The sequence below is a fragment of the Boleophthalmus pectinirostris genome, unplaced genomic scaffold (assembly GCF_026225935.1).
Source record: "Boleophthalmus pectinirostris isolate CB_2022bp ecotype Guang Dong unplaced genomic scaffold, ASM2622593v1 HiC_scaffold_23, whole genome shotgun sequence".
In the NCBI taxonomy this organism is placed as follows: Eukaryota; Metazoa; Chordata; class Actinopteri; order Gobiiformes; family Gobiidae; genus Boleophthalmus; species Boleophthalmus pectinirostris.
The window spans coordinates 16060029-16083583 of record NW_026571207.1 but is presented as its reverse complement, the minus strand read 5'-3'; the positions used below and the strand labels follow the sequence as shown (position 1 = coordinate 16083583).

Genomic DNA, 23555 nt, shown 5'->3' with positions numbered 1-23555 from the left:
ATGTCACATAGTACATAGGTCACTGGAGCCAGTACACACCCATTTTTATAAATTTTTGACCAGAAAACTGCAAATGTACCTAGTTTGTATTAAAACTAAAGACTATGCTTTCAAACACCAAATACTGTACACAGTTTTAGAGGAAAAAAAACATAGAAAAAAAAAAATCATTTAGTGTTTAGCTCCACCTTAATGATAAACTTCTTTTAATTCAGCTGTACAGTGAGTGAACAAAACTGCATTTTCTTTTTCATTACTGTAGTTAAAAGTGTTTCAGACATAGTTAACTAATCTTGATAAGGTTGCAGTTAATACCAGTCACTGACCACCTTTATTTTTATGTGCGAACACAGGAGTGAGAGGAGGGATGAGCAGCTTATGTTTGACCTTTACTTACATGGAAATTAAAGGCCTTACATTTGCTACATCGAACACATGCATAGGCAGGTGCACTGAAATATTGATTTAACTTCCAGAGCTGAATAGAATTATAGAAAATTCTCCTTTTTTCTACTTAATTGTAACAAATGAATTATCAGGTTAAGGTGAGAGCAAACAGTACAAATGCAGATAACAATGGTAGAAATGTACCACTAATTGTATATATCTGATGATTTAACTTCAACTTTTTGTCAGATAATTTGAGTCGATCAATGTAATGTTCCTTTTTAAATAAATTAAAGAAAATACAGAAATATTAACAATTAAAGGTGTACTGTTTAGCTTTTTTGGTGGATTGTCTGCCACCTGCTTGGCTCAATGACGTTATTACTTTGCCTGCTATTCCTGGCAGCAAAACTCTCCATGGAGACAAGCAGGTGATGCTACTAAGCCAACAGGTGAGATCTGTGAAAAGAGGACCTTGCTGATAGTAAAGCCAGCCACACACTACAAAATTTTTCAGTCTTAAATGATTTTAAACATGCAACAAAAAGTGCACATCCATCACACACACAGGAGAATCTCATGAGACTTGTCCAATCGCAAAGACTGCTGCGGGTTATGATTGCTGATCACAGGCTATAGAGCTGTGAGCGCACCTCCTGTCAGCTGTTTCCTGTCTAATCTGGAAACGCTCCCCTGTTAACACTCGAGTGGTGGCAAGATAGGGCTGTATGGGCGTGTCCAGGTCGGGCTGTACTTGGCTGCTGTGGACTGGAGTGGGACAGTACAGGTACATATATGGTGATGGCATCTTAACCAGTGACCGCTGTGGCATTTAAAATCACTGCCAGCGTGGGTCATGTCTGCAATCTTTGCCTCATTACCAGGCAGCAAAGAGGGGTGCAGGAAAAAAAGGGGAAAAATTATAAAAATAAATAAATATATATATATATATATATATATATATATATATATATATATATATATATATATATATATATATATACACACAAAAACAGCTCCAGAGCCCCATGTAAGTATACATCAGTAGAGGTGCCAGGATGATAGAAATTTGGGTGGGCTGTCACAGAACTGGTTGGGCTTGTGTTCTCTTGTCTCCCATTATGCAGCAGATCGGTGTCTTTCTTGTGCACTCCTCATCCCACATCAGACCTGCTGATCTCCTTTACTCTTTCCCCTGGTTGCACCTGCTCCCGCCTGTCCTGGGCCGATAGTCCACTTCAGCCTGTCCCTTGTCTTTCACCGGAGGTACAGGTTTCCACGGCTGCTGCTGCTGACTGCTAGCACTTTTGTCTCACAGGTGTCCACTGCATTTAGTCCCACACAAGTGGATGTTTTGTGGACTATGGAATACATTTATTGTCATATAAATCTTTCTGATTTTACAGCTTTGCGCATAGATATGCACTAAACAATTACCACACGACATTGCAGCATTAGGACCGCAGAGTAAGAAAACACACTTTAGAACAGTGCTGCAAATGGCCTCATGTGAATGAGCAGCTTTTGTACAGATCCAGTTCAAGCCAAACTATAGAGCTGTGCCAAGCCGATACAGGAAGCAGGTGAGGGGATGTGGTCTGCTGCGGGAGGGCATCTGAATGGCGCAGAACATCCCGCAGGGCACACAATAATTTATTAATATTTTATTATCGTAAAATATTTCCAAATAAAAGCATGTTGCATGTTGTGTTTCAGTGGACTAGTTTGATATTTATTTTTTCAATTGTAGTAATTGACTGAACGCGCCACACCACACCCTCAATCTGCTCCACTCTACCCGATATTCAGACACAGCACACCTCCATGCCCCATACTTGTGCTAGCGCTAAGATTGGGGGCAAGATAGGGCCCATAAACAGACTAATAATAAAGGATTACTCAGACATGTGTGAATGAAACAAACCACAACTTCAGGTATGTTTTTAGGAGGTGACAAGTACAACATTATAACATGGCTTAAAGCTCACAAGACTCAATTCTGTGTAATATAAGACCTTTGAATATAAATACCTGTTACGTAATACAATTATCACTCATTGTGGGGTAAATACACACTAGAGACATCAGAGGAACCTTTTTACCTTTCTCTGTTGAATTTGTGTATTAATGGGGTCGTGGGGTCCTGTTGTACCAATAGACTTCTGATTTAAGTTTGAATCATTAGTTTAAACAGATAATGGAGGTCAATTTAAATCTTATTTTTCAACATTTTACAGTGTGTTGTACTTATCCTTAAAAACACACTAGCAGACAAATGTCATGTTAATTATATTGAATACATGGCTTAATGAGGTCAGTGCTGATTTTGTACATGATGCTGCAGTGTTTGATTGTAAAGGTCCCAATGCAAATGAGTTTATTTTGTAATCAGCTGTCAGATCTATGAACAGAGGAAAGATGCCTGCAATCACAAACACTGTATAATGTGGCATATCTGCATAAAATCAAGGCAAACATCAAACATAGCTCTTTGTTTGGGCCGCATATATTTGAATATGAATGTGTGAAATGACATTCATGCTGCTTTAATTTTGCTTTTGTAAACAATGTAAAAGCACACAGTCACTCTCATTAGCTCTCTGGATGCTGTGGTCCACTGTCCACGTTGCATTCATTACACTTTTAGCATTTTGTTTCTAGTGAATAAAATTGACATCAGGAGATGGTAGTTGATGTTCAATAAATAAATAATTATTAAGAAATGACACCAGACCCAGGTAAATATATGCTTGAGATATGGGGGTCAGACTCTGGAGTGCATAGCTCACTTACGACTGTTTAAGTTAAACACAGATATAGGTCCACTCAGAGGGCTGACTGTGACATAGAGCATATGCAGAGAACAACAATTCAACTACAAGACTGATCAATCATGCTTTCAGAAATTGAATCCTGTGTTATTAAAGGTGCACTATGTAATTTTTCTGGTAAAAGGTTCACCACACCTACTTGTCTCCCTAGAGATGTTATTGCTTTGTCTGCAATGTTTCATGAGGCAAACTAATAATGCTACCAGGCCATGTTAACTTATAAATCAGATCTATGGAGAGGTGATTCCACTCACTGTTATAATGCAGATTTTTTCCCAGTTATTTTACCAAGCAATATAAAAAAAACCCAAAAGAACAAACAAAAAACATGCTTTTATTTTAGCCTATTTTTGGCTGAACAGTTAGTCTAAACAGTTTGCTGTGGAGAGCAGTAAAGCAGGTACAAGCTGACAGGCAGACAGCAGGGCCCTCACAAGAAAAGTTAGTTTTCCAGGTTGTTGCTGTTGCCACCTTGTCAGTGACGCTCTACACAACATGGGACATTGCTGACGTCAGGGTTGTCTGTTTGTTGTTCTTGTTCACACCAACTGTTGATTAATTATCAGACAATCTATTATTATCAACAAACAAATACTAAAATCAGCTTGTGTGCGATGTTCATCTGCCTATTCCCGTGTTGAAGAAGTGAGCTGAGTCTTTTCATTTGTGTTTCACAGTCCCGGCACTGGCCCTGTCCCTGTGCACCCAAAGCTTAAAGTGCAAGTACCAGATTTTTCCTATTTGAGTGAAATTCATCTTGCCCCACTACAGATATATTGTATAAGCAGTTTTTTAGGTCAAACTAAGTCAGCTGTGTACTGTCCGCATCTAAATATAAAGCATTATTGTTTTAGAATCAGAAAGTGCGCCGTTTGCATGCTTATTGTTGTTAGCTTTAGTGTGATGCCAAAACTCAGTCAGGATGCCCCTTTTTTTAGGTATTTTTAAATAACCCAATGAATCAAAATAGCAGGAAAACAGGTTATGAAAAAATATGTTTATTAAAAATCACATATTCTGCACAAAAAATCCTAATACCAATATACTATAATACAAATCTCTGGTATAACTTTGTGACTGACCATGTCGTCCCATAGGCTGAGAAAAAATTGTAATCATTCAAATAATTTTTCCACATTTTTGTAATTTTGGACCCCAGGACAGGTATCGTGGCTGTTTAATCAGAGAGCTGAAACAGACACATGCACAAATCCACTTTCACATTCATTCTTGTGTGTTACCATTATACACTGGTGAGATGAGGGGCACAGACATATAGGATTGGGTTAAATTACAGAGGATAAATAACTTTCACAAACGTAAAGTAGAGCTACGAAATCAAATTTAATTCTGATAAAAAATCTGTCGTCTGTAATCAATGATAAACTGGGGTCTTTTTAATGGAGAGGTCATCATAAAACTTACATGAACAATATATAAAATGAATATCGTAAACCATTTGTATTTTTTAATGAGATAATAAAATAAAACAAAAATAAAAATTAATCATCAATCAATTTGAGAAAAAAAAAACAAAACTGGCCTTTGTCACCCAGTCCTAACCTAATGTTTGCTAGAAGGCTAAAGAATGATGGTGCATTTCACTAAAGCGGTCAACAATAATTCAGTTCATTTATTTAGTTTTACAAATCACATAAACATTTAAACAAGAGGTTTCAGTTGTAAAAAGGATGATATCCACATTGTCACCACTCTGTTCAGCTCGGTCAACCTTTCGCACCAGAATAATGTCCCATGTCTCCTTGTTAGGGAGGAGTCTATAAACTGTTGATGCCCTGAAATCCACAAAAGTTCCAACGTTTTTCTAAACTGGCTCCTACTCCTGTCAGCTCCTGTCTGAAGGTGCACGGCAGCCGAGAGAGCAGCGCCTCCACTTCACTTGTGGTGATCTGTCAACACGCAATGCACAAATAGTTAACAATAATTTAAAGATGCACCATGAAATTTTTCTGTCAGAGAGTCTGTTAGCTGCTTGTCTTCATAGAGATATTATTATTTTGTCTCGAATGTTCCACAGTATGGGATCTATTTACATGGAGAAAAGCAGGTGATGCCATCAGGTCAAGTAGAAGAAAGATCTGTGGAGAGTCACTGTAACTATCCAGGTTTTCCCAAGTTGTTTTTGAGGAATATAAACTGGTGGAACATTCTAGACAAAGCCAAATCATCTGCACTTGTTACACAATGCCTCTTTAAATTAACTATATTGGAGAGAGGACAAATTAATTCACAGGGAATAACGCAGATATATTATATAGTTACTACATTTTATTTAATATTACTTACATACTCAAATCTTTAATGAGACAAATTCAGTTATTGCAGAAATTTTATATCTAGGATTCCCACTCTTTTTCACTGACAAAATGTCAAAAGTTTTCTACGACTTTTTCGTAACCTAAAATGAATTTTCCGTGGCTTTATGGCATCCTACATGTGTAGAATTGAGCATACTTTTAGATATGAAATGTTAACCCTTTCCACTCACCTTATGGTATGGTATTATACTTTTTAAACATTTGATATACTGTCAGTGCATTTATTGTTGTCTCTTTTAAACAAAAAGCGCATAGGTTCAGAAATAATCATAACAGTCTAATGTCTAGTTGCGTGAAAGAGATTAGAGTGAAATTCCATGACTTTTCTCGGACATTTTCAGTTTCTATGACTTTTCCAAGATTTCCATGACCGTGGGAACCCTGTATATCAGAAACTGTATTGAGTATAAAATGTCGCTTTATTGTGACTTAAATGACCGCTCTGACACCTGCCTGTTCGTTCCTCCAACGGTACATCTGTGAGGGAAAGCTAAAATGGCCATTACTGCCAAAGTTACCATTTTGAGGTGACTTTGACAGTTGGCACTTTTGAAAGCTCCTCAAAGTGGCAGGAATAGCCGTAATACCGGTGCAGAAATATGGGGATAAATGGCTGTTCCCAGAGAGACAAGGTGCAAATGAAAAAGTGTCAGAGGATTCAAGAGTCAGGACCAACTATCTACAAGGTTAAAGGTGCACTATGGAACTCTTCTGGCCCGTTTCCATGGAGATTTATGTATCACATAATGGCATTTAACTTATCTTCATTATGATAAAAAATGGGGGTGGGACAAGAACCAATTTTCAGATGAGAAGAGAAACGAGATTGGGTCAGCAAGAACAAGATTTTGACATACTTTGTAAAAAAAATTAATCGTGTAATTTTAATTAATATTTTTTGTGAATACTGTTGCACTGCTTTTAGGAAAAACAGCTTCTCCAGACGCTTAACTATTCAATTCAATTAAATTTCCTTTTTTTCCCCCACAATTTTAAATTATAATCTCACAAGGCACACCTTTATACATATATATAAATATGTACATGCATTTAACATATATATTATGTGTGCCATATGTGTTAACTCTTAAAAAAACATGGACTCCCAAAGAAGCAGGGCAAGCTTGTGCATATGGGGTCCATCACCACAGTGTGATTAATTTAGTGGCTTGACAGGTTCAGTTTTGGTAAAATTACAACCACAGACAAGACAGTAAATTAATAATAATAATAATAATAATAATAATAATAGATTCAAAAGGGATTAACTCACCAGGGATTAATTTGTGTCTCGTGAGATCTAGTCACATGAGATCTTGTGCCAATTCCTTGTAAAAATGCCTTTTTTTTCCCATGTTCTCGCATTAGAACACTTCAAATTGAATAAATGAATGATAGATAGGTTCAGTGCTGTACTGTGTAAGATTCCAGGTAATGCAGTAATTCATGGAGACCAACAGGTGACTGGAAAACTTTAATTTTTAAGCTCAGAAGGAAAAATAGAAAATAAACGTCACAAGAGCAAACTACAAAATGCTGCAGTGCAATAAATATTTTGAAGGATTGTCTTGGATAGACTAGGTGACTTAAGTGCACAACAGGGCTTTAGCAAGAGGCCCACTATTGCCTGCCCTGTGGGATACTGACACTGTACTGCAGCATTAAGTGAGCATGTAGTTGTGTAACTGTGATGAGCAGTGAGAGCTCTCATTGATTTAAGCCTGTTACCTTGGAGTCCAGACGCTGCAGGTAGGAGCAGATGTACTCGAGGCTGGCTCCGAACGGGTGAACATGAAGAAATGTACAGATGATTCCTGAGTGTCAACAAAGAAAACACATTAGAGATAAGTCCCTCTTGTGTCTAATATGTGTGATTGTAAGAAGAGCAGGATCCTCTCCTCAGTTTCAGAGCTGGTAAAGACTCTTGTATTTGTGCTGTGAGATTAGTGAGGGTTTGATGATCACTTTGATGCTCTTATCTCCCATCAAAGCTGTGCTCCCTCAGCTCTGAAACATCTGTGTCAGCTCAAAGAGAGGGTCAGGTGTTTCTGTTGAACTTTAACCTATGCTCATGAACCAATATTAACAAGGGACATTATTAAAAAGTGAGTTTGATCCACACAATTACAGCACAATATAATCACATCTCAACCTGTGACCAGTGTCTTAACCTGCACATAGAGGAGACTTGTGTGTGGTTGATTCTGCTTTCTGTTTGAATAATTATCTTGTGAACCAAAACACCAAATTAAAACCTAAATAAATGGGGCATCATGTCCAATGTTTTTGTAATGAAGAATAAATCTGCATTATAACTAGTATCAGAAAACGTGGTATTTGATTTGAAAATGTTTGTTTCTATCTGGGGACATAGTTAGACCTGTTTATGAAGGTTTATGACATTTAAAAAAAGGTCACACAGTGTACGAGCCTTGGAGTACTGCACATACTAGTACATACATAAACATGAGTCGTCTTGACCTTAAATAACCTGTTACAGTAAAATATAATGGTGCTATATTCAAATGAATCCACCCACTGGAGCAGTTCTTCTGTCTATGTTTATTTGTGATGATGCTCCAGTAGATCTGCTCAGAGGCAGACAGCACAGACGTTAGTGGAGGAGACCCTCCCACTCCCTGTGCACTCATGCCAACCTGACATGGATAAGAATAGGGGCACATTGTTTGTAATAAGTGTATTTTTACCAGGTATTTATTTTGTAATAAAGTGTAACATACATAGATCATTATTTCACATTTGTTCACTGTATGCCTAAATATTTAACAGCTCATAAAACAAGTCCATTAACTTTCCATTCAAAACTGCAGAGCTAATGGAGATTTGTGGCATTTCACTGTAGTGAGCCAAATAATTCCATTGAAATGTTTTTATAGCTGAGAAAGGGCTACATGACATTTTGAACCCTGCACCTATGACCTGGAGTCTGAATTGGATGAATAATCAAGTATGTACAGAGCAGTGGGTGGAGATAGTTGTATTTAAGGGGAAAAAAAAAATTACTAATGATGACAGAACACAGTTATAACATGGCTACAAGTCCTTAAAAGTAAATTTTACTTAAAGGTTGTATGGAGGATTTTTTTTTGTTTCAAATTGTCAATGATAGCATTATAGAGGTGCAGTAGCCTTGTAATTATGATGACCAAAAAAAAGAGAATAAAAATTCATCAACTCTGGACGTGGTGGGGCTAAACATTTGCCAATAGATAATGAGACTGCCTCGTTATCTGTTAGCTGATAGGCTGTCAATCAAACTCCCTACATTTCTAGCGTAACTGACTTGCCTGCACGCTGCCATTACGTGGTTTACGTACGCCTGTCACACAGTCCACAGACGCAAGATGCACAGACGCTGTTTACTCCACCAAAGCAACAGTTCTTAGTGGCTTTTTGACCTATGTCTTCCTCGCAGTTCGCACAAAGTTTGTTGCAATGGCGACAAGAATCTACGAGCAGTTAGCGGCAAAAGAAAGTCCGTTTTTGAGGTCGCTGAAAGAAGGTGATTCTTGGAGATTCATTCCAGCGATGGCGTGCATTGAAGCAGACAAAGGGTCTAAAGACATTGGCCGCCAAATTACTCCTGGACAGGTCACTTCTGCTTATTTTGAAAACGTACTTTATTTCCAAGAGCTAGACAAACGTTTTTCAGGACACGAATGTGATATCCTATGCCTGAAAACGTAATTTTCAATGCAAAGAAAGAGCCCGCTTGCTGCTGCGTGTTGTAGTTAGTTGATGCGCACGGAATCTCCGCGCATCCCCTCTCTGCACTGCTCCTCTCTCCTCTCCTCGCTCCCCGCTCCACTCTTCCCCATGCTCCTCACTTCTTCTCCACGCACGAAATGTCCGCGCACCCCCTCCCCCGCTCCTCACTTCTCCGCCTTGCCTAACCAACACTGTAGTTAGTTGTTTACAAGTCATGTGCAGCGATGAGTACTTGTTTTCTAGAAACAAACCTGTTTCTGGCATAAGGAGGAGGCGGGAGGAGGCGTTTCTACGTAGGGAGCTGTGGGGGAGGGGGGGTGGTTTCATGCATGCGCAACATTTGCAAAACGACAAACAGTCGCTGGATTTCTCGTTCCTTGGAAAATCTTCTATACAACCTTTAATATGTTTCCTTTAAATGGTGTTATAACACAAATGCTACAAAAAGTTCAAAAGAAAATCTGAAACATATTTTTTTTATCCACTAACTTTTATAATTTTATCGCGTCACATTCTTCATCTATATTACTCATATTTGGATCAAACTAGAGGTGGCCCACAGTGAAATATAAATGCCAAATGTACTGTATGTACCCAGCCAAGGCTCATACAAAATTAAACGTATACTGCACACATCCATATTTCACTGGCCATCTGATATATTATTCAGACCCAGATTTATATGGGTTTATTTTGTGGCCGTGTGAAGTGATCTCACCAACTAGCAGAGCCTCTCTCTCTGACTGGACAGGGCTCTGTGGACTTCTCTCTGTTGGAGCATCTTTCTCCTGACTGCACGACACCACTGTGGACGCTACAGACACTTCCTACAACACAGAGACACCACCGCTTTAAATACATCTGCTCATAGCCAGAAGCCTGTTTATAATCATGTTAAACGAACACATTTAATCTGACATGATGCTCAATGGATAACAAATTTCCCATAAATAAGTGGAACAAATGCAGTTAGAAGATTTTGAGTTAGCACCAATGGGCTGAAGATAATGCTGATGATTTGAAGCAATTAACTGTTATGTGTGTAAACAACAGGAGTAGAGTAAATCCATGCAAAACTAAGTATGAGAGAAGTGCAATAGAAACAAGGTGGATCTTATATTTGTGTCTAATTTAAACCTACAATTCAATAAAAAAAAATTTCTGTATTATTATTAAAACGCATGGTGAGTGTGAAGTTTCCAGGTCCTGCAATGATCTATGCTGTGACTGGAGGAGGTGATAGGAGACAGAGCTTACAGTGGTTTGATCAACGTTCTCCTCTGGGCTTCTGTCGTCTTCCTGCAACGTCTCCAGCTGTGGTAGATTAGAAACATATGAGGAAAAGACACTGTGAATCCAGCTAAGTGCTCATTTACACAGACAGACATATGGCGACATGCGTTTGTGCTGGGAAAGGTTGTTCATCTTTTATTTGAGCTAAATCCTTCTCCATCTCCATGAATCCTTATTAGAAGAAGTTTCTCTAACAGTGCACACCATATTCTATTCTTATTACCATATAGAGAAAGATGTGATACAATGCTAATGTTAATTAAAGTGGGTTTCTTATGTTTGGTTTCCTGAAATAGCCAAAGCCAAATCACAGGCACAGCAGTTTGAATAGGGACACACAGACCTCCCTCACCCCAGAAGCTTCCATCAGCATAAGTAGGGGAATAGCTCAGTCAAGCAACATAGTACAGCCTGTACAAAGTCTCCCTACACACTTCATTTCCATGGGGGATGTTAAAACAGATGCCCGAGTCACCTCACCTCCTCGCAATGACGATTTAATGTGCCAGTGATTGAAAAAATAAGATTGTCTTTAATAAAATGTAAAGTTTAATCCCCCACCTGCATTCCGTCTGTGTGCTGTAGACTCTGAAGATGCTGAAGACCATCCTTCAGGGTCTGGACTTCTTTCTTCAGCTGCTGTTTGTCGTCCAAACTCTTCTCCAGGTCTGACTCGCGCTGTTTTAAGTCCTCGCGCATTTTTAAGAGTTGCTGAAACCATAATTGAGTGCGTTCAGTATTTATTTTTAAAGGTACATTTCATTAAGCATTTATGAAAAGAAATGTGGAAGAATTTGCAATGATAGAAATCTGCAGTAAAGACATGTGCAGCCTCCATTTGCAGACATGACAGAAAGCAGCCCTGTGTTGAAGGGAAAAAATAATAATAATATTTTTGTGAAAGTAATAATTGGATGTTGTGGTTTATTTTTATCTTCATCTTTTATCTTTTGACAATTAAGCAATGGCAAATGCAAAAAAAAAAACAACAAACTAAAAAAAACATATGTGTGCTAAACATTAAAAGCACTGCAGTGTCTAAAATTGTGATTACTGCATTTTCAAAATGGTATAACATCTTTGAGTTTTTTCCAAAACTGTGCGAATCACAACAAATAACAGTCTCATCCACTTAAAGTCAGTCTAAAAAACTTTCTTACAACAGGACTGGAGTTTCAAATACTTCTTGGCTCAGACAGCATTACTGTTCAAATAGATCTTTGAGCATCAGGTTATAAATAAATGACAGCTGAGTTTTTTAAGGTAGCAGAGAAAACTTAGTGGGTTCCCTTGACTGACCCCGTTCTTAAAAATAACATCGACGCAGATAGAAACTCTTGCTTTTACCATGTGTATATATAATGTCCGTAGTGTGTGTAGCGTATGTACCGTCTGCATGCCCTGCAAAGCTTGCTGGAGGAAGCTGAGTTGCTGTGAGTGCGTATTCTCTTCTTCACTTCTGTGGGGCTGGTTCTTGTTCTGTTCTTGTTTGAGGAGCTCCACCTCGTTCCTGTAGGCGTCCAGCTGACAGCGCAAAGAGTCATTCTCCTCCTTCAGTGCTTCGGCTTGGGATACAACTGGAAGACACAAGCGCAAAGATAAAAATATGAGATGAATATAACACAATAAAAGGACCATTAAACATAATAAATTAGATTCTCCTACTCTCTTTGAAAACATACTCCTTGTCCACTTGATGAACGTCTACAATAAAATACCTCACTCCTTTCATAAAATGACTCCAGCCAAGGAAGGTAATGCTGAATTTGTACATCCAATAACATGACTATTATTTTGCTATCAATAAAGTCCATTAACAAACCCTGGTGAGATAAGTGTAGGAGGATTCATGTCTTTTATTGGCTCTGCTCCTCCTGTAGACCTTAGGAGTAGCTCTCAGGGAAAAGGCAGAGTGGACAGAGGAGATAAGCCTTCTCCTACACAGCACTATCCTACGTGCATGCTTTGAGTGTAGGGTGAGCTCATGTTCTGAGTGTCCACAGAGAACAACTGGCATATAAAAGAAAACATACAGCAGAAGGTTTAAGCAGTTAAGAGTACTGCTATTCAAGCCACTCAAAACATATTCTGAACATTTTTGCCCACCCAAAAATTGTCGAAAATACTGATTAAAAGCAATAAACCTATAAAATAGGTTGACAATTTGTTATGCATGGAGAGATGAAATGTGACAGTAATGCAAATCATTGAAATTTAAACATCAAGCTTGCATCAGATAATAGGCTGAGCTGACAAGAGCAGGTGCAAGCATTTGAATGTTAATAAAAAGTACACATTTGCTAATGGCAGAGAGCTCAATGATTAAAAGCTTTGACGAAAAATACTATGTAAACAGAACATAACAACTAAACAGGCCCAAAGGACAACTGCACATTATTCATGGACGTGTGGTTAAAAGGCAGACAACTATGAACTGCAGTAGTGTGGTCTAAAGATCAAAGAGTGTTTCTGAAGATGAGACATGAAGCTAGCATGTCTCTTCTTCATGAGAACGTGTTGTCAGATGCTAAGAGGTAGAATATAGCTGTCTCTACTGTTGGCAGTTTGTTACCCCCTGGAGATGGTGATGAGTTTATGGGCTGTCATGTCAAGAGCGATGCCGAAGCGTTGTGTAGCTGATATGTATGTGCTGAATAGGCAGAGAACAGCACACAGCAGACCTGAGTCCTCTGAGAGTTTGCTGCTGGGGGGATCTTCCATGTCGTCGTCAGACATCTCCATTTCCTCCTCTCGCCTGATCCCCATCAGCTGCTCATTGTGCATGTTTCTGATCTCCTGCAAAGATAACCAACAGAAAAATCTGAAGTACATCGTAAGCCACAAGGTTCAGCAGAAAATGACACTGAGTGAAATGCTCCCATGAAACATCAAAGGAGCTAAAAGCAGCCAAAAGAGTAAATAGTATATATCTGTGAGCTGACACTATCAAGCAATGCCCGTGGCAGAGGTCAAATACACACACTCGCCTGTGCTGTACCACACATAAACAAACACACAAACACATATGACAATGATAGAGGGGGTGGCTGTGGAGTGATTGTGGCTCCAAGCTGCAGTCGGTCAACATGACAGAGTGCTCCTCCGTTTGTCAGTCTGATGATTAACTACCTCTGCCTCTCTGCTCTTTCTATTGAACATAAGAGCCTCAACCTTGGACATCAATGTAAAAAACATGTTTTCAGCTAATACATGAGGCTGTCTTTATTGTCTGAGAATGAGCTATATTAACTATTTTTACTATCTGGCCATTACTATCACCCTCATACATACACCTAGCATATGCTTCCTCCATACCAGATCAACACATGGAAACATACAGTACATATTACAACATTTTACCTACCTTTAAAAGACTGTTATCATAGAAATCAAGTTGTGCGTACAGAATAGAGTTTTGTACAAAGCTAAAGGGAACTTACCAATCAGATAAGAACCTATAAGATCCAATAGACCCAGGCAAAAAATCCACAATTTCATGCTCCAACTAACTTTGTTCAGCCAACAGAGATGATATGAGGGCTGTTCATTTGAGCTCTGAAAACATTTGCAGTACTAGCAATTGGACTCACCAAGAAGACTGTATCTTGTCACCATGAAAGGCAGCAGAACAGGCAGATTTTGCATGGAAATATGTTTTTGATAGAAAATTTTGTCCCAGTTTTTGGAAAAGGTGTTTACTTGACCTCTCTTAACCCAATATACTTATAATTCAGAATTCAGATTAATTTCAAATACTGAATTGTAGATATGTGTGTAAAACATAATTGGGTAGTATTGTCAATTTACAAAAATATCTGCGATAAGTGTACTAACCTGTACTTGCTTACGCCAAACGTCCAGGTTCTTGCGCTGAGCTTTGGAGAAATGGTCCCATGCCTTTTGTTTGGAAGCAGCTTGGAATACAGACACAATCTGTTCAACTGTGGAGGTGCAGGAGGGGGCAGAGAGCATCCACAGGGGGGCAGGAGACAGAGGCAGTTGGGAAGGAGCAGAGTGTGAGAGACTGGAGTCAACAACTCAACCTGATGAACTGTTTTATGTATGTGTAAGTCTGTGTTAGACTTACCATCACAGCACTGCATGCCCTGTTCGAGGCAAAGCAACCAAACAATCTAATTTACATTGCAAATCATGCTCTGTGGTTACATACCTGAAGGAGACAGCTGCTAATAGAAGAGTGGGTAATTACTGATAGAGAAATTTCATTCAGCATTTCTGTGCTGTGCCAGCATGGGGCTGGCACTCCATACAATGGAAGCATAGCCAGACTGGACTGCACTGAACTGGAACGAACAACAGTGTCTCCCATACTAATGGAAAATAAGCTTCTAAACTTTGTTAAAACTCCTGCCCCTTCTTACTACAATTATTTCACTCAATCATGTCAATGTAAAGACACAAACTGTACTGTGTGTGTATTTAGAGAAAGAACACTTGCAGATCTGTAGCTTCATCCAAGAGCCCAACACTGCGATAATAAAGTAAAAAACATCAGGTGTTTCTTGGTTAGCATGATAAATGCAGGATATTGATGAGCCAATATTTATGCAGTGGAGCTAATGTACTGTTTGTCAGTCAGTTTTAGATTTGGACTGAGTAACTCCTGTCCAAAATAAAAATAGGAAAAATAGAATTGCTAGCAGAAACACATGCGAAGGAAGAAACACAATGCATTTGGTTTGAACTCCTATCTGAACTGTTGATTATGTCAATTACGTAAACATGGCCACATGTTCCATCGTCCATCGTCCATCACATTTCATAAACAATACATAAAACAAACAATTTTCTGCTTCACCAACGCCTTCAAGGATGTTTGCATCTTATTCCACATGCATGTGGTGGGGTTGTGGAGTTGAAATGCCGTGGGCTGTGCAGCTGCACTGAGAGCTGTCAGAGGTGTGGGAGCAGTCTGCCTCCTTTGGATTTTTCTCAGATGAAAACTAACTTCTAAAGCATGTTCAGCCTCACCTGTCATTTATTTCTGTTCTCCACTTCTATGTCGAGAAAAAGGAGAACTTCGAGTACGATTTAAAAATTAACTTCAACTTAACATCTGGAGGGCAGCAGGAAATTCTGGATCCTCGGTGCAAACTGTGTTGTTAGTCCCACACTACATGTAGAGGTGGAAAATATACCAAAACACTGATAAGATGATAATTATTACTTTGGAAATATGCATAATAAGTTGTGTTTACTGTCTATGATTAAAATATAGTTTAAAATCTGAAAAAAATAGCTGACTGAAATTATGATTAAGACTGCAATGTCATACTCCAGAGATTGCAGTTCCCCCTGTCCGACTCTCCTGGCTTGCATCTACTTACCATAACTCGTACCAGTCCAGCACTTTAATTCCTGGGTGTTGTGAATTATAGCATAGGTTTTATAGGTAATTAAAACATTAAGTTAAAAGCAATACTTACTTTTTTGTTAGTTTTGCCTAGTAACAAGTAGCAATGACCGCAGTTCTACCCTGGGCAGAAGATGAATATTTGGTGCATCTATTTCTAGTGTTTGTGTACAAATAACTCACATTGGCCCAGTATCCCAGCCAGTGCGCTCTTGAACTTTTCCTTGGCCTCCTCCATCTCCTTCTCATGCTGGGCTTTCTCACTCATCAGTCTGCGGATGTGGCTGTTGGAGGATTGGATCATGGAGTAGAAGTTGTTGGCGTTTCTGCGATTGACTTCACCTCGCTCCAGCCAGGTCAGGAGCACCCGGACAGCCTCGGCAAACTTCACATCATCTGAAACACACAGAGAAAAGATACAGGTCAGATGGTATACAGCAAAGGAAGTATTTGGAGAGTAAACACATCTGGTTTAATATAAAGCCAAACAAATACTGTAAACACTGCATGGCCCAAAATGTCAAACAATGTAATATTTGTTGGACTGTCTTTTTAATTATAGCACACATTGGCAATGGCATTGTTTCAATCTTTTTTCTATTCTCTATTTTCTTTCTACTCTCCAGATGAAAATCTCCATCAAATGTAAAGGCACTATTGATACGTTGCAGTTAATGTCATCAACATTTCCTGGGGGTGTGACGCTAACTGGACTCTGTGCTGTCTGAAGCTCTGTTATCTCAATTTAGACTTTAATCTGAATATTAATGCAACACAATGTGACCATAAAGAACTGACTAAGTCCATCTCACACAAAATTACAGTCACAGGCCTGCTAGCATTAGCCAATAGTTTTCAGTTTATCACCTTTTTGTTGAAAATCAAACACTTAAATAGGATCATTAATGCTCGTATTGATCACAGGCTCCTAAAAATGTGTTGTTTAATTCTATCTTGCAATTTTTTCAGATTAACTTCAAACTTTTTGGCAGTGTTTGCTTGGGATGGAACAAGATCTCCTGAGACAAAATTGCCACAAGACTGTGCACACATAAGAAAAATTATTGTTTATTTCCATGTGCGTATGTTTGGCTTGGACAAAGAATGGTTTATGCTGATGAGTTACATTTCTTGAGAAGCCAAAATGGCAAAAAATCCTGTCCTGTCTCATTGTTGTGGACCTAATCTTGTGTCTTGTCTTATCTCATGGAAATTGTGTTTTTCCCCAACCCTCCAAGTGTTTGCTGACGTGCGCATTGTGTCACCATGGTAACTGATGAACATTCTACTATAGAGGTACATGTAGATCACTCCCAGGGTGTGGTCACTGCAAAGTATCAATAAGGGAGTAAGAGGAAAACAAAGCTTCATCTAGGCCTATTTTAACCCAACCACCAGCCATCTACAGTCACAGACCTTTGATCTTGTCCCCCAGCAGGCTGCACTCGTGGTCGGTGTAGTGGACGATGGGAGGAGGAGAAGGCGGTCTTAGTCGATCCTCCTCCATCTTGCGTCGGTGCCTCTCCTCTCGGGCTAACATGCGCTGGTGACATTCCCACTCGTACAAGTCGTCTCTGGCCTGGGCAAAGTCCACGTGGAGACGCCCGCTGTCCTTCTTGTCTGTGCTGGAGCCCAGGCGGATGCGGTAACCTATGGACCAACCATATTTACTGTATGTTAAAAAGAGCAACCAGCAGCTAACTGAATTATCATTAATTATTTTAACTTAACTTAATTGTCAGATAGCTGCAAGGAACTGTGGCATGTGTACATTATAATATAGAAATAATTACTCAGTTCGCTTAAAATAGTATCAGCTTAGCTAGTAATAAAAAGTAAACCCTAAGGAATTGATCCCATGAGGAAAAATGAAATTGAAAGATATTGAGAGTTTAAAGGAGTGGGGGGGGGCTTTTGTTATAGTTTATTACAGTGAATCCAGTTACATGCAAACAGTAATCTGATTTCTTTCTGACCATAGCCTCACATCAGAGTTTGTGGTTTGAATGTCATTTTAATAATGTGACAACTCCAGAAATGTGGTACTTTTTATGTAAACGTAGCCAATTATTTTCTTCAGTTATTTTTTTAACATTAAATTTCACTTTCATTTTCAGTTGAGCTGTTAGTGGCGGGAAAAAAATGCCTATCCAGTGATTTACCAGTTTAAAATAATTCCAGTCTACAGTGAATGAATGTAGTAATTCCTGGGAATATTCAACATATCCCAGGTTAAGCCAAATAACTGGGAGTAAACCAAGCAACGGCATAGACAGAGAAATAAGTTCAGGGCCTCCTCCGTCAGCTTCAGACTCCTAATCTAAAACTACTTCAATATTTCATATGAAGCTCTTAGTTGTGCGTGTGTGGGTGTATTATTTATGAGCCAACTAAACAGCTCAGTCATCTGTATATTATATGGACTTCAACTCTGCATCTCTGGGTAATGAAAAAAATAAACTACCTCAAGAGTTATTCACACCTTAAATCAAGTGCAGTGTGGTAGAAATATCAGTAACACTTTATTATAATTATATCATATCATAATTAGTCTTAATGAACCATGAAAAATACTTGAGTTTATTAAGAATGATCTAGACCAGGGGTCGGCAACCCGCGGCTCCGGAGCCGCATGTGGCTCTTTAGCACTCTCCTAGTGGCTCCCTGGAGCTTTTTCAAAAATGAGTGAAAATGGAAAAGGAATGATTTTTTTGGTTGTTGTTTTAATGTGGTTTCTTTAGGGGTAAAACCCTCATTCATCTCTGGTCATGGATCTGATCCATCAGCTGTGTGCAAATGAAACACATGAAACAAATAGATGAGCTTTCCCTGAAAAAGCGAAAAAACAAAAAAACATGTGCGCAGACGGACGCTCAGAATAACATATAACAAACCAAACGGGATTCACGCTTCTGTCCGGATGCTTTGCACCCCCTCGGAACCAGCCGCGGTCGAGCGCGGAGGACCAGAGCAGCCCACCCGGACCTGTGATCCACAGCGCATTCTCGCTTTTCCCGCACGGAACCAGCGCACAGATGACTGCACTGAAGCACTCGGACCCAGTCCTTTGCGTGCCCAGGTCTGGAACCAGGACATGGAGGACGAAGCCCCCGGATAATCTGACCAACACTGGACCCCCAGCCCTGTCTTGAGTGGCTGCGCGCTGACTGCTCCTGTGTGTTTGGCGCTGCTGCCCGAGCTCAGAGCTTCTGCTCCGGGCTGATGTTGCGTATGTAACCAAGGAGAAATGTATTTTTGTTTTATTTTGAATTTCACCAAATCCTTCACTTTAATTAAATTTCCATTGGTATTGTGTGGTTTTAGGCATGGTTTAGCCTCTTTCCCAATGTTATTATTATGTTAGTAAGAGTTGCACATTTTGCCTGTACTGTCCCTTTAAGAGCAACGTGGTTTGCGTGCTGCACATGTGCACCTCTCTCAGTCTGTACAATGCTACTGAGGAGGTGAGCACAAGTTTTAAAATATAAAAGTTCATTGTTAATATAATTACTGATAATCTACAAATCCACATGTACAAGTTGGACCATGTAGGAGCGGTCTCATGTCTATTGTTTAAAGTTTACTGTAGTTACATGTAGTTGAGAGCTAGCTTCAGCCTTCTCCATGTGTTTTCTTGCTAACAGGGGACTGATGAGCTGCGTGCATGGAGAAAACATGTGACAGAGATTTGTATTTTTCTTTCATTTGTGCAGGTATGTGCATTGTGTTTAAGATGTCAATAGATTGTTATGGAACATTTAAAAATATTATAATTCATATTTATTTTATGTTAAAAAAAATTGTTAAAATGTTTAGGCACATGTGCACCTCTCTCAGTCTGTACAATGCTACTGAGGAGGGGACTGATGAGCTGCGTGCATGGAGAAAACATGTGACAGAGATTTGTATTTTTCTTTCATTTGTGCAGAACCACCAGTAAACGTGGTATCCAGTATCCATTGGTCACCAGTGTCTCATGGTCCTTCCTTCAACCAGCGCAGTACACAGGGACACAACGCAGATATAATTAAGGGTTAACGGATGTGCACCAAAATATTAGACTGTTAATGACCAGATGCGCACCCGTTACAATGGTGCCGTGACCTTTCAAGGACTGATTCAAGGTTCGACGTCAGCTCGTTCGCCGTGGGAAGCTGCTGCCTCGCCCTTGGCATTTCAGTGTCACTGGATGGTGCCTGGTTTCTTTCTTTGCATAGACTAAGTTGTAGAGGTTTTCAGCACTTTTATCTAATGCTGTATGTTTCTCACAACTCTGTATTTTTTTTTCTGTGCATGTGCAACGGTGTGAATCATGGCAGAGGGTAGCACTTACACTGTTGAGCGGGAAGATGATGGTACTGACAGTGTCCCTTTTCAGTTCCAGTTTGGTGTGGGTAGGGGGTTACACAATCGGACCCTTGATGCCAGGTCACCGGGTCATGGTGATACTGTCTTAGATAGTCCACAGTTTTCCTCAACACGTTTTGTGAGACATGATGTGCCTGGTCAAGTTCAGCAGAGTGCTGACTTAAGTGCACTTATTACTCAATTAGCTGATAAGATTGGTGAATCTATCACTGCTAAGTTACAGTCTGACAGAAGCATACAGAATATGACTAGTGACACTAACCTTACTGCTCAATTGCCTGACATGACTCGGTCTAACGTTAGTTTTGTCATGCATTCTGATGTCAAAGAACCCCCCATATTTAGAGGCGATGGTTCGGACAAGTTTTCTGTCCATGAATGGGAAAATCTTGTGGCTCTCTATTTGAAGAAACGCAACGTTCCCCTACATGAACAGTCACAGGAGATTCTGGCTAAACTTATGGGCAGAGCTGGTGATGTTGTCCGTATAAAATTGCGTAATGACAAGTCTATTAACCATGCTGCCAATCCCCAAGTGATTTTCGATATTCTAAAACAACACTTCAGTGAAATGACCTACTCAAACATGCCACTTGCGGACTTTTACAATACCTTACCAGTGCCAGGCGAGGATGCTATGGAATATTGGATAAGACTGAACAAGACGGTGGATGTGGCGCATGAATGTTTGCAGAGACAGGGCCGTAGTATCGATGATCCTTCCCATGAAGTCAGTATGATGTTTGTCAAACACTGCCCTGACCAGTCTCTTTCTAATGTGTTTAAGTTCAAATCGGCAGATAAGTGGACTGCCAGTGAAATCCAAGGGCGGCTCGATGAACATCTTCGGGAGAAGAAGTCCCGTGGTGCCACAATGAGACCGCACAAGCCTGGCTCTGCTGTTTATAGAGCCCAGTCCCAGTGTGTGCCTATGGTCGATGACCTCGGAGCAGGTGATGTTAGGCCATTGATGCAGTCTCCTCCCCCTGCCATTCCACCCAGTGTATTTGGTATTGATGCAGACTGCATGAGGAGTCTGGTGAGTGTGTTAGACAGGTTAATTACACAGCAAACACAAGCCCCAGCCAACTTGAGCACTCACTCTGCCCTGCCCCAACATCCTAAGAGAGCATGTAGAGTATGTGGCACTGCGGAACATTCCACTCTGTCCCACTGTAAAAGAGAGAACAGGTGCCTCAAATGTTTGTCTCCTGGTCATTGGAAAAAGGACTGTTCTGTCCCTGGCAACCAGCATCGCTCTAACTTGTCCAGCGCCTCTAGCCCACAAAACCAGCCGTTAAACTAGGGAACCCACATCTGTTGAGGGGTGGTGTGGGTGAAGTAGACAATCCCCTCCAAACCAATCTGGCCGACCTTTACACTGATGCTTGCGCTACAGCGCCGAAGGGAACTCAGATAGTGGTTCAGAGTACTCAAAGGGTTCAGGCATTTGGTGAGCTGTTTTACACACCAGTCTTGGTCAACAATGGTGTTAACCTAAGTGGCATGTTGGATTCTGGTTCGATGGCGTGTAGCATTAGTGAGGGTGCTGCTGAAAAGCTCAGAACAGCTGGATTGTTACCTGAAAAGCAAACACCCGCTGAGAATCTTGTGCTGATTGGCTGTGGTGGTTTACAGACAAGGCCTGAGGGTTTCTATGACTTAGAAATGCAATTGTATGGGATACACATTATGGTACCCACGCTGCTTGTGCCTGGCCAACAAGATGATCTTATTTTGGGCTCAAATGTCATAAAGCGCATCGTACATGTTCTGAAAGGGGTTGGAGATTACTGGGACGTAGCGTCAAAACTTGGTCCACAGTTTGATCCTGAAACTGATCAGTTTCTGTCAATGTTTACCAATGTTGAGCGCTGGAAGGGTAGCGCTGTTCCTGACAAGATAGGTACCGTTAAGCTCACCCAAGCTGTGACTTTGCTACCCAAACACGAGCACTTAGTCTGGGGTAAGCTTCCAGCTAATGTTCCTATGTCCCCCGGTAGTACTGTTATAGTTGAGCCAACCTCCTCTAAAGCCATGCCACGAAGTGTTCTCGTGGGTCGCCTGGTTACACCTCTCTGGGGTGATAGGTGGGTGCCTATGACCATTGTTAATCCCACTGACAAATCCAGTCACACTAAAAAGAAACAGTAAACTGGCTGATGTTTCCCCTTGTTTAGCGATTGAGGATTTTGATGTTTTTCAGGGCCTTCATGTGGCCGCAAATGACCAACAAGGCGACTCTGACAGGGAAGGTGATGGCTCCCACTCCCCTTGTGACATGACCACCATTGTCAAATGCCTGTCTGACCTAGGCCTTGGAGATGTTGATATTGACTCATGCAAAGTCACCGACGCTTGCAAGTTAAGACTCGCTGAGCTGCTAATTGAGTATCATGACATATTCTCCAGACATTCATTGGACTGTGGGGAAGTGCAAGGCTACACACATCGTATCCGTCTCACTGATGATCGCCCTTTTCGGTTGCCATATAGGAGAGTTCCCCCGGCACATTATCAGAAGTTGCGGCAGGTGCTCAGCGATATGGAGGAAAGAGGGATAATTAGGAAATCCACCAGTGAGTATGCCTCACCTTTGGTCATGGTGTGGAAAAAGGACGGTGGTTTGCGGATTTGCACTGACTTCAGGTGGTTAAATGCCCGGACCCTGAAAGACGCCCACCCTCTCCCCCACCAGGCTGATTGTTTGGCTGCGCTTGGTGGCAACTGCCTGTTTAGTACAATGGATCTGACTTCAGGCTTTTTCAATGTCCCACTGCATGAAGAAGACAAGAAATACACTGCTTTTACCACTCCTCTGGGGCTGCATGAATATAATCGCATGCCACAGGGCCTGTGCAACAGCCCTGCTTCTTTCATGAGGATGATGATTGGAATATTTGGGGACATGAACTTTTCTAAACTACTCTGCTACCTTGACGATCTTCTCATTTTTGCCCCTTCTGAGACTGAGGCCCTTTCGAGACTCCAAACCGTGTTCCACAGACTAAGGGAGAACAATCTTAAACTGGCCCCCAAAAAGTGCCACTTTCTGAGAGAAAAAGTAGGGTTCCTTGGCCATGTTATTGATGGTGGAGGTGTGTCTGTGGACCCTTCAAAAGTTGAGGTCATTACAAACATGACTGTCAGTGATCTCATGGAAGAGGATGGCAGCACACCTTCGGTCCGGCGTATCAAATCGTTTCTAGGCATGGTGTTTTATTACCAACATTT

General features: G+C 40.5%; 1 protein-coding gene across 2 annotated transcripts in view; it reads right to left on the bottom strand.

The window, feature by feature from the left end:
• Positions 1 to 4200: 4200 nt before the first annotated feature.
• LOC110158841 (ecto-NOX disulfide-thiol exchanger 2-like) overlaps positions 4201 to 23555 on the bottom strand; it is a 75530-nt gene continuing 56175 nt past the window's right edge. For both annotated transcript variants that reach the window (XM_055159432.1, XM_055159433.1), the window contains exons 6-15: positions 17370 to 17603; positions 16137 to 16349; positions 14414 to 14520; positions 13261 to 13375; positions 11969 to 12156; positions 11141 to 11290; positions 10544 to 10600; positions 10005 to 10113; positions 7286 to 7371; positions 4201 to 5128 (exon numbers count right to left, since the gene is read on the bottom strand). In XM_055159432.1, coding sequence (XP_055015407.1) covers positions 4997 to 5128; positions 7286 to 7371; positions 10005 to 10113; positions 10544 to 10600; positions 11141 to 11290; positions 11969 to 12156; positions 13261 to 13375; positions 14414 to 14520; positions 16137 to 16349; positions 17370 to 17603 — 1391 coding nt within the window. In that variant the 3' untranslated portion in view covers positions 4201 to 4996. The remainder of the gene's footprint in view (positions 5129 to 7285; positions 7372 to 10004; positions 10114 to 10543; positions 10601 to 11140; positions 11291 to 11968; positions 12157 to 13260; positions 13376 to 14413; positions 14521 to 16136; positions 16350 to 17369; positions 17604 to 23555) is intronic.